Source organism: Balearica regulorum, chromosome 6 (assembly GCF_011004875.1).
Source record: "Balearica regulorum gibbericeps isolate bBalReg1 chromosome 6, bBalReg1.pri, whole genome shotgun sequence".
Taxonomy (NCBI): Eukaryota; Metazoa; Chordata; class Aves; order Gruiformes; family Gruidae; genus Balearica; species Balearica regulorum.
Genome location: NC_046189.1, coordinates 8,913,648 through 8,925,507, shown reverse-complemented (window position 1 = coordinate 8,925,507; position 11,860 = coordinate 8,913,648). Strand labels below are relative to the sequence as shown.

General features: G+C 38.8%; 1 protein-coding gene across 7 annotated transcripts in view; it reads right to left on the bottom strand.

The window, feature by feature from the left end:
- Positions 1-10,542: 10,542 nt before the first annotated feature.
- The window catches only part of PMS1 (PMS1 homolog 1, mismatch repair system component), a 47,609-nt gene continuing 46,291 nt past the window's right edge, over positions 10,543-11,860 (bottom strand). For all 7 annotated transcript variants that reach the window (XM_075756156.1, XM_075756154.1, XM_075756155.1 and 4 more), the window contains one exon: positions 10,543-10,967. In XM_075756156.1, the coding sequence (XP_075612271.1) occupies positions 10,776-10,967 (192 nt within the window). In that variant the 3' untranslated portion in view covers positions 10,543-10,775. The remainder of the gene's footprint in view (positions 10,968-11,860) is intronic.

The window sequence follows — 11,860 nt, the reverse complement described above, 5'->3', positions numbered from 1 at the left end:
CCCAGTGCTGGTTTAGAATCCGTGTCCTTACTACGCTCAAAGATGACCAAACCCAACAGCGCAAGGTCCTTGAAAAGCCAGAAATTCATACTTTGTGAACTTAGAACTTGTTAAGGAAGACACAGACCTGCTCTGCTTGAAGGTCTGGGTTCATTCCATGGAAACTGATCCAAATAGGTAGGTTTTAGGGATAACATCTGTCTTTTTGACCATATAAAGGATCAATCTAAGTTACAAACTAATTTCTTGTCCATATCTACACCATGGAGATCATGTTATCTTGTTGGCAAATAAGAGCCAACGGCAGTGACTTGAGAAGTGGATTTGTTCCTTTATAACAATCACATGGTGCAAATTATCATGTCCATAAGTTAACCTCATGCTTTCACTTTTTACTTGACTAAACAGTGTCCCAGGCCACGGAGCGAATTTTGTCCTCGTGATTACTAGAAATGCTCTCCAACACCAGTAGGGAGGAGACCTGTGCTCATATATATTGTTTTCAAGCTATTCATGCCTCACCTTGAATACAGAAAACGGTACACAGATACAGACAAAATACAGAAATCCCTATGCAGACAAATCCAGGCTGGATTTAGGAGGAGTTCCAATTAAGCTCCCATGCAGAAGACAGCTAGTAAGTATTCCTATGATCATGAAATGGATCACGAAAATAAAACCAATTAGAAAACGTAGCCAAACTCACTCTGGCTGAAGAGGCTTAAACTGCAGAAATATTTATGCTATCGAAACATAAATAAAGTCTTTTTTCAAACAAATAAAAAAGAGCATTTGTGTGATTTGCAGGGTCAGCACTGTTAATTTATAGCAAGAGCACGGCACATCGAGGACCCTTTTTGTATTTCTCTAAATACACGCTATCATACAAATGCAGCACACCGTGTCACGTGTACACAATAATTAAACGACATGGATGGCTTCATCTAGTTGTTTGCTATGACATATTAAAAAAATAACAGAAACCAGCAGTTTTTAGGTTTAATACAAGGTGGGGGAAAAAACAAGGACTGTATTTTGCCCCATTGGTTAAAGTGAACAAAAGTGGCCATGTATCTTAACACCTGGGAAAAGTCAGGGCATGCACAGCTGGCCGCGAGCTGGTCACACATTCCTGAGGTTACAATTACGACCAGTGTTCTCAAACCAGGCTCATTGACAAGCAGTTGCAGATGGCCAAAACGTTTATGTATGGAAATAGCTTTACTCAGCAAAATCTTAGAAAAATAACGTATCAATAGGAACACTTGTATATGTAGATATAGCACTTTCTCAGTGATGTTTTCTTCAGTTAGCCCATAGGTCATGTCATATAAACTGAAAACAGGAAATCTTTTCTATTGCACATCGTATATATCATTTGGTACCAGCATAACATTGCCCCTAACAAGTAGGCTTCCAACGTAGTTTAAGTGGGGAAACACTATCAGCGTGTTAGGTTCTGTTCCCAGATATGCCAACAGCCAGCTACGTGGCCAGTCCTCTTTTCAATACACCAGTTTAATAAGGGGACAAATGAGCATGATACAATGCTCATTTGGGTATACAACTTCGTGTTTCTGACACTTGGATGAACAGCAACGAACACTGTAAAGCATAATTTTATAATTTCTGTAAGTAACATGAGAAAACATGTTTTCTTTCTTCAGTAATGACATTTAAAACCCCATACACCTATATGAAAACTGCTCTGAAGTTTACCAAAACAATCAAAATTCAAATACAGTAAAAACTGAAAAAGTCCTGTTTAGATATGATAATATAAAATGAAGTTTTTAGTTATTTGCAAAACAAACCTTACAAGATACTACTTTAGTAAGGTGATGGGGCAATCAACATGATGGGGTGACATTTTTTGTGATGCTGAAAGTATGGACACAATATAGGAGAAAGTAAAACAGTTGTTAATGTGTTAAAATACAGGAGGAAAAAGATACTTAAGCCCAACATATAATACACTCTCAATTCAGTATTTTCAAACTTCTGTTTGGCAAAATCTATACCAGAAATGACATAGCAAACATTATCAGACTTCACACCAACATTGCCAGAGCCAGCAGTAGGGCAGAAATATCAACTGAAATTTAAATTAGGGCACTGATATTCATTTGCACCACTAAACAAACTTTATTTTCATAGGAAAATAACTACTATCTTTTCAAAAACTGAATATGCAAGAATTGCATCAAGGTGTGATTACAAACATTTTAATTTCAGAATTTTCTCAATAAAAAGCACAGGTGAAGAACAAATATACGAGAGTATTGCTCATGCCTGCTGTCCCCTGAGCAAGAGCCCTGTTACTGTGATTAGTACAGGCCAATAGATGAACATCTTTATGCACATGATCAGCAAGACCAAAAGGTCACTATGGCTTTAATTTACTATTGATTTGCTATAAAACTCGTATCTTTAAACGGACTTTGCGTATGTTTTTCAGATATTACGTGTGCCTTGAAGTCAACAAATCACAAGTTAGATTAGAAATCACTTAATATAAACTCCTATCAATATTTTGACCCAAGACAGCCCAAAGTAGAGAAGACCTCTCCAGAACTTCCAGCTTTCCATTTTATTGGGCCTTACACTGCGCTCCCCGAGACAGAGAAATCTTCCTCTACGAAGATTAGGGAATTCTGCCGCAATAAAGTGTGCAAGGTCAGACTTGTTGTACAGCAATAATCATAAAACTCTCTTAAAACTATCAAAGTTTGCACTCAACACTTCAACTCATTATTTAAAAGATTTATAAATAAAATAATAACTCCCAATTTTGTAGGTTAGTATTAATGAATATGCCAAAGCCTCTTGACAGAGAATTAGTTGCAAGGTAAATTTCAACTTGGATATTCCCTTCTGTATATTCAGCTTTTCAAAGATTATTTTATTCAGCTTGTAACTACCAGCACAAATGCTGATTCTAAATATATCTGCTGAACTCTAAATGACTTCTGTTTATAGAAATAGGACACAACAAGCTATTAAATCTTCCTTACAACAAACTGTGCTATGCCAAAATACTTGCTCCCATAATCTCTGCATCCAGCTCAAGCCTGATCAAGATGTTTCTTCAGCTTCCATAATCTACAAGTGGTTGGTGCACTATGGAGTGTTTTCAGGTTCTGCAGTAAAGCTCACTAATAGTGTAAAATACTGCAATTCTAAAAGGCCAGTATCCATTTTATTGCTGTTGTAGTTGACGTGTAATCACATTTACTTATCTGCAAACGTAGACCAAAATTGAAGTTTCAAACCCACACTTCCTAAAGGAGTTGGCAGCATTTTCCGTTGCTCATAAATGAAGCATAGAAGTTATGGCTCTCCTAAATGGCAATGGGATCTCGGGCAAGTAGTTCTGAAAAAGAGGATTTTGAAGCTGAATGTGAAGCTTTAAGTGCAAAAACTAAGGAAATGTTCTGTAATGGAAAGGGCTACCTTGTGGGAGAAGTAACTGTATGAATTCCTCTGATGAGGGAACATTTTTCTAGAACTACACACATAGAGTTTCACACATCTTAGTAACTATTAACAGGTTCTTGTTCTAAATTATACACATCTAAGCTGTCAGGGAACATCAGGAATGTTAACTGACTGAATAATAGTTAAACTCTGCCTGCTTTAAGTGAAGGAGAACAGAAATCCAACAGCACGTTGCTTTGAAACATCTATTTATTACAAGTCAGTTTTGGCCAAGCTTGACAAGAATCGTACCTAGATCTGCTCCTCACAGCTGAAACCATTTGCCTTTCAACAACTGCTTTTATGAAATAAACTCAAATTATCTCCAAAAGAATTTTCCTTTCCATTCTCTTGAAGTGAGATGACAGGACTCTTTTTAAAGCTACTTAAACAGAAAAGGGTTCCTCCCTCCCCCTTTTTTTAATTGAGAAAGTAAATTCTCTTACCTTTCATCAGGAACACTTGCTCATTTATCTAACATAAACACTACCAGGCTAACAAGGAAAGACATTACCTCTTTGTTATTTCATATGAACTTAGATAATTTTACCTGACTAAGCATCTTTAAAATCCTCCAAAACCAGGCTGTCCTGATGTTAGAAATAAGGCAGAACCTTAGTTCTTCCAATGCAATATTATTACTGCAATGACCTGCCAAGTGAACACTCATATATAAACACTTCATATGGTGTTCCTCTGTCAAAACGCTTGCTCCTTGTGAATATTTTAATTTAAACAGGCATCTTAAGTGCTGGAGCAAAAAATATTGGTGATCTAAAATATCTCAAAAATGTAATGATTCAATTAATGCTGAGTTACTCCATGCATGAATGAACAATTTGACCTGGGCTCGAATACAGTATTTTAATAACGCAGCTGCCATATTCATTGGTCTCTACATTTCCTGAAAACTAATCTGCCAAACAAGTTATACAGTATTAATCTTCTGCGCTTCCGTTCTTGGAGTGCTGAGTTAGTAATGCTCCACAATCACATGTTATTTCATTGAGAAGCCACATTTTTAAGAACATTTACAGATACTATAATTCTAAAATTAAGACAGATATATTTTCCAGCTGAAGAACTACTACTTCGAGCATCTGAGTGGCAGGTACTGGTTTCTAGGAAATTTCAGGTCAGTTTAGGCACTAATTTTTAAATATTTTGAAATAGTCTGTGTGGGTTTTTTCTAGGTGCATGTGGTATTGCATCTGCTGTTTTGAGGTATTTTTTTCCCAAGAGGCTGTCAGAACCGTAGCTGTTCCATATTTCAAAACCTTAGTAGCACAATACATTTGTCATAGGACATACAGAAAATAAATGAACTAGGATTAAAATTATTTTCACATAAACCAAAAAAAATCCCATGCACTAAACAAGAACCTCTCCCACAGCACCTGACTGGTACTATCGGGATGCGCAGCGCTGCACCTAACTGAGCATGCTCTGGCAAAGCTTCACCTGTAACACCACCAGCTTCATATGGGGCTCAGACGAACCATGCATTAGCCTGGGACCTCATGAGCAATTTTCTCCCCTGATAAAGATAGCTTTTTTCATTTCAGGATGAAATTACAAATGCAGAAATAACTTTCGAGCAAAACCAAAGTCAAGGTTGATCTGGCTGAGTAATTCAGCCCAATGAAATCATCAATAAAATTACTGATGTACAACAAGACTTACGATGGGTTGGTGAAAGACTACAATAAATTTGGAGAAACATTTACAACTTCAGATACAAAACTGATTAAAAAAATTAAGAACTCTGTAACTATGGATGACAGCAGCATTACAGTTAATATTTAATCATGATCTTGTGAGAATGTTCAGTAGTGGAAGACAGGATTAACATATTGCTTTAAAACATTCCATTACTTTCTGCATCTGTTTACTGATAATAAAAGAAACAGCTGTTCTAAATGTAACATTAACAGGTGTAAACCATTCATTTGAGATTTTTAAAACAATAATTCTCCTCCATTTCCTCCTTAGCTATTTTGAAATGACATTACAAACACCCCTCCTATTAGCTTACACAATTAACTCGTAATTGTTTAACCTCTCCGCATGTCCACAAAACGTATACATGTGGAGTTAGCTTCCTTCTCATTTTGTGCAAAAGGCTCTGTTCTTCTGCAGTGCACATCCTGAACTAATGCACCAGATGTGTCCCATAAAATGGTTGGTCACACTATTCAGCAGCTTTCCTTTAACAACTGTTCTATATCAAATTTACTGTAAAAAAGCATCGTAATTATGAAGTAACACTGTATCAAATTCACAGACCTAGTATCTCACTATGTTTAGTTAAACTATGAATGATAATTGAGCTTGAAATTGTATATTTACTTTAAATAAGTCCTCCAAATCATCTGCAACAATGTGTGCTTAATTCGAAGCCATTAACAAAAGATTTAACATTTCCACATTTATACTCTCCATAATTTCAGATATGATACTCCATACTTAGAGAGACAGAGAGAGGAAAAAAATAAAAGCTACTTCTGGTAGCTTTCCATTTGCAAAATTAAATGGCTGTACCTGAAGTTTCTCACAATTGTTAACCCAGGCTGTTAAATGCTGAGTACAAAAGAAAGAAAACATTCAAAATCCTTCAACATTGCTGTTGCAACCAAAAAAATTAATTCAGTGTTACAGGTTTAATAAAACAACCCCAAAAAAGCCTAGGAAACCAAAACCAGACTTTCTTTATGCTAGATAAAACAAGTTCTGAAGATCAAATATTACAACCCTTTCAAAACTCCAAAAAGCTGGTCTTTGATGCTTACTTTCGTGAAAGTAGTAACAGTAATACCAATATGTATATAGGGGGAAAAAAATTCAAAGGAAACCACTTGCATAAATTGAGACAAAGGCACGAGTGCTTGTATAACTAAATAGTGGTTTGCTTAGGAGTATTGATTCTATTGCTAGTTATTTTAATTATTCCATATTAGAATATGGAAATACAGAAGAGCCGTTTTAACAAATCACAAAATACCTCGTACAGATTTTATTGTTGCCAATGACTTGCTAAGTGCTCCTGAAATAAGTTAAGTGTTCCTCTGTTTTTGCTATTATTCTCTGAACTGCTACTACTCATAGTAAAGAAAGAAAAAAATCCACATAAATACTCCAAATCTCTTCACACACACACACTTAACTGAGAGGAAATGGAAACGTCATTAAGATGCCGAATACATTCGGAAAAGAAGCATGTAAAAGGCAGTACCTCCATTTCATGCTTAGACCCATATTTATGTGCAGGGAATTTTTTTTTTTCCCTTCACAATGAGATTTTCCCATACTTAAAAAGAAAATTGATATTCAATGGTTTGCTATTTAAAGAATAAGCAACTTTTCATAATTTGGGGGAGGCAGACACTTGAGCTGCAAATATACCACCAGAACTGAATCTGCCCAGCCCAACCATACAAATGATCCTCTGAAAAGTTAAAAGCTACATATAACCAAAAGGTTTTTTTAATTTTTATTATGATATCATGCTTTAGCCTGGAAAGCTCCAGATTATCACACAGGGAACACTGCTACCTGCACCAGGCATATTTTGGGAAGGCAAACATGCACACCATGAGAAGCACCATAAGCGATAACACCTTTACCTACTGGTGACTGAAAGTCAGGAAGGAATCATGCTCATTCCCGGTCATCCTCAGACCCGCCTACCCAGCATTTCAAGTGGTCCAAATTGTACAAAAATAAACTGTCAGCAGAGGGCAGCGCAAATACTAGAAGTCCCAACCTGGCCACTCGTGGTGGAAACACGCTGTGGGCACCTCCATGCAGCAGCCTGTCCTCTCGCTGCTGGGACCTGCGCCCACCAGGCCCTGCCCTGCTGCCCCTTCCTCTGAGGTAAGGGGTCAGGCACAACAACAATTACCAAGTCCACTCATCGATACGCATTTTAGATTTTCTTCTTCCTTTCACACGGCCATTCAGCAAGGCACAGACTGACTGGAAGGCCAGGCAGCCTTCACACGCCCTCCAGGGAGCCTCACGGGCTTCATCGCTCAGTGAAATTCTGTGTGGCGCCAGGTGCTGAGGCAAATTGACGTGCCTTCCTTTTTGAGAACCATTAAATCAAGCACACCATGTGACTTCTTTTAAACTTGTAAATCTAGAACTGGAGTACTTTTATTGTTTAAATAAGGAATGTAACCAGAGGCATCAGTAAGAGTATCTCTAGAAATAGAAAGTAGTACTTCCACACCGGATTAAGCAAGGAGAGACCCACCCTATCTACAGCCATCTCCCATAACACAGTACAACTCACAATTTCAATTTGCCCCCAAACCACAAGTACCACAGTGGGCAGATGCCCAGACTCACAGCTCAAAAGTCATGCTACCGTGCTCACTGCTGGCCCACAGCAATCCCCAGCATCCCACAGAGACAGAAAACAAACCTTACATATGTGTATCCAAGGAAGAAATGCACAGCAGCCCTCTGAGGTGAAGGACAGCAAACCTGGGAAGGGAGGCCCAGCTACCTAACCTGGTACACCTGTGCCCACAGCAAAGCCCCACAGCAATTGGCTGCCACAGCAACGAGCCAGGCCCAGCACCTGTGAGCAGCCATTTCAGTCCCTTTCGCCCTCAGCCTAGGGCCACTTCCTAGCAAACAACTCTCCTCTGCAAGGGTACTGTTACATGAAAGCACTTCATGTTGGCCCAGTCGTATCAAAGATACCAGCATTTGCTGCAGTATAATTAGGATGCAGCTATTTTATCTTTTGGAAAAGAACTAGCAATTACTAAGCTCATGAAATACTACACGTTATATTCCCAACTGACTAAAGCTGGTGCACATAGTCATTTACGTTCCAACAAACTTAACTTTGAGGTAAGTTTCCGTTCTCCAGCTTGCCTTTGGCTTTTCTCACTGTAATAGTTACTCTCTAAACTGTCTCAGTTTGTATCCAAACAAGAATAAAAATAAACAAACTATAACCTTCTGCGTCCACGGCAAGGCTAGGATCCTGTTTCCCCCTTGGAGCCAAGAGTCACATCTCCTTCCTGTGTCTCCATCCACCTTCTCACTTCCATTCTAAAAATTCACATCTTCTGCACCGAGTGACATTTACAGCCAAGTGTCCAGTTTTCCAGTGACATTCTCATCTTGTGCCGCTCTCACCGGTTAATTTGGAAAGATATCCTGCTTGCACACTCTGATCATCCCTGCTCTTTTCCCCCATCAGTCCCCATGCTGCCCACCCTCCTTTGGCGCCCGCTACCAGAAAGGTATTTTATTCATGGCTATACCTTAAGACTCCCTCAGTATGGCAGTAGATAGCAAACTTTCTCCCTCCAGAAGAGTCCTCTCCTCCCCAATTTACACTTCACTACCTTCACTTGACGCCTTTCAGCTGCTCCCGGTCTGACCTTGCACACGTGCGTGGCAGACGCGGGGAACAGCAGCAGAGGAGGCTGCACTTTCTTCTACTCCTACTCCTTTGCAGCTGTGAGGATGCACGCACCAGAACAGGAACAAGAAAGCTCGCATTAATTGCTACTCCATCTTACTTTTGCTCAGGCCTTTGCACCATTCTGCCACATACCAGGAGACATAATAAATAAAACTTACCTATGTATTTGCATTCTTTGTCCCCTAAAGCCTCCTCTGTGCATCTCCTGGGCAAAAGTCACCACGTGCTGTGCATGGAGCAGAAGTCTGCGTGTGGTGATCATCCAGCACCCTGCTGCTGAACCATAGAGTTCAGCCTGCCTTTCGCCTATGGGGAACACAAGGTAGTCCCAGCTTGCTGTCAAGAGCATCCCCCTAGGCACTTCCCCCCCAAATGCACATACGTGAACTCTACATAAGACTAACAGAGCTACTTTGAGGCAAACATACTATAATTAATGGAGGTGGCTACTTAAAATGAGCACTGTGATTTAAAATGACTGTTACAGAGTGCAGTTAATGTTTTCTGTACTTGTTTTTCTTTTCTCCAGTTCGAAGTTATAAACCTCTCCTCTATGAAAAGGATAAACTTACTTTAACGGCATAAAACATGCCTACCTTTCAGTTTAGAATTTATATGTTACCATGTATTGCTGTGATGTGATTTCTTAACTTAGTCCACCATTTCAGCATTGCCTGATACAGAGCAATAGATCAGTAATCTTACATTTTCAGACTGTGCATTTGCTTGTCTGGTCCGACACTCCAGTCCACAAACAAGCTTGCACTCGGGTCTTTCAGCAACCTTCAGTCATTTACCTAGCAGCCACAGAAACACTACAAAGCTAGGTCTTACTACCACGTTTTCATAGTGCCAAGATTTGCTAACAACAGAACAACTAGGGATGGACAGGAATTTTCAGGTAATCTTGTCTGAAACTTTTAAAACCTACTCTTCCAGAGACAGTGCATCTGCGATGCACAGAAGGCATCATCGGGTAGCTTTACGCAAGTAGGCTACTACTTGAAATGGCAGAGTAAACATTCCATTCTGGTAGGAAAAGAATGAACAAGTTTACCAGAATCAGTAGCTCTCTATACAGCATACATTGCCCCAGTCATGCCACATTCTCCATGCATAAGGACCATTTGTGTTTCCCACTCCCACACAATTTGTTAGCAGCACGGCACCAACACATATGTACTGGCACCCGCTGTCAGTGCTAACCTGTGCTCCTGTGACTGACCCTTTCCTCTTTCAAGTCAGTGGCCACTTTTTGTTGATCTGAAGTTTTAAGAGTGTACTATACTTTCCAGAACCACACTTTTGTAAGCTAAGGTTAAAAATACTATGAATTATTTGCAGTTCAGAGAAAAGCTTTTTGGAGACTGGATTTCAATACTCATTTACACGAGCTAACAATTTCCTAATAGAAATCTAACACCATAAAAGTGTACGGCAATGCTACATTTAAATGCCTATGGCTATCTGGCATTCCTTTGAAAATTAACATCTCATGTCTATAGTAGAATGAACTTTGCCAGGCTCTGTTGAAAGCAACTTCTAACCACTTCAGTCTAAAAAATTGTGACATACTGATATTTTCTAAACCTGCAGCAATAAGAAAAACATCAAACCAGTTGAGAACATTTCTTTAATAAATTCTTTAAAAAAATAGTAATGAGTTGTTTCTCTACAGTATTTATTTCCAGTCTTCAAGTAGCGTTTGAATTTAGATTTTAAAAGTCTCTAGGAGGTGAACATATGATAATGAAAAGTCATTATACAAAAATGTTGCACAAAACATACTGAAATTACAGGGTAATGATCAAAATTAAGCAAGAGAAATATGATCCCAAACAAAATGTTCCATTTACTGAATAATTTCCATGGAGTTGTGCTTGTCAACTTCTGGAATATCTGTTAAGTGATGAAAAAAAGGACGACCATGAACACAGCCTTTATTTTCCTTTCCAAGCTGTTGCTTCATCCTGTAAATTGTGTTTTGTACATCCTCTTTTGACAAATGTAAGGGCAGCTGCCGAGCTAAACGTACTGCTTCTCCCTGTGGAAAGGAAAAACAAAAACAAAACCCCAATAGGTTAAGTACCACTTTTTAACACATTAACCTGGGGCTACCAGAAAGCAGGATTAAGCATCTCTGTTTAAAGGTCACTCTTTTCTGCTGATAAATATTCCATATCCCAGAAACACAAATGTAACTCTAAACATATATTTTTGGTCATTTCATGACACTTCTACAATGGAGTCACACACAGTCAGTCTCCTGGTTATGTATGCACTCAAAATTTTTCTTTTAGGGTCTACTTTTGCAAGATGCTTTGTGTTTCTGAATATCTTATTCCCTGTTGGCACCAGTATCAGCTGAAGATGTTTGCCAGTTCACAAGACACATTCTATACCACAGACTTTAGAACTAACATAAATGGAGTTGGCTAAACAAAGTTTTAAAAATACTATAGTGAAATTTTAGATTAATGTTGTATTGATTATTGTCTATTGCATCCAGTTCTCTCAATACTAGAAAACACAAGTAACCGCTAAACCATTACTGAAGCACCTCAAAGAATCAAGCAACCTCAAAAAGCACCTGTCAGGTTTTGTGTTATTTCCTCCTCCAAGTTGGGCCTTCCTGCCACTGCCTTCTCTTTTGTACTTTAGTAGTGTTGCCTAGACAGAAATGGATGGGGCATACAATCTCCCTTCACATCGTACAAACCTGAAGCAGTGTTCATGTTTCTTTCTGAATCTTCTCATTTTGTTTGTCTGGGATTTTCTCCCACTCTTCTAAGTGGAAAAAGATCACTGTGGACTATTGTCTACTTAGGAAGGCTGCCTCTTTAACCACTACCCTATTCGTTCTTCTGCCTCTACCAAAAGGCAGCAAAAGCTGCAGACATGCTGCCTGCTCAAACACGAACCTTATGATAAAAGCTG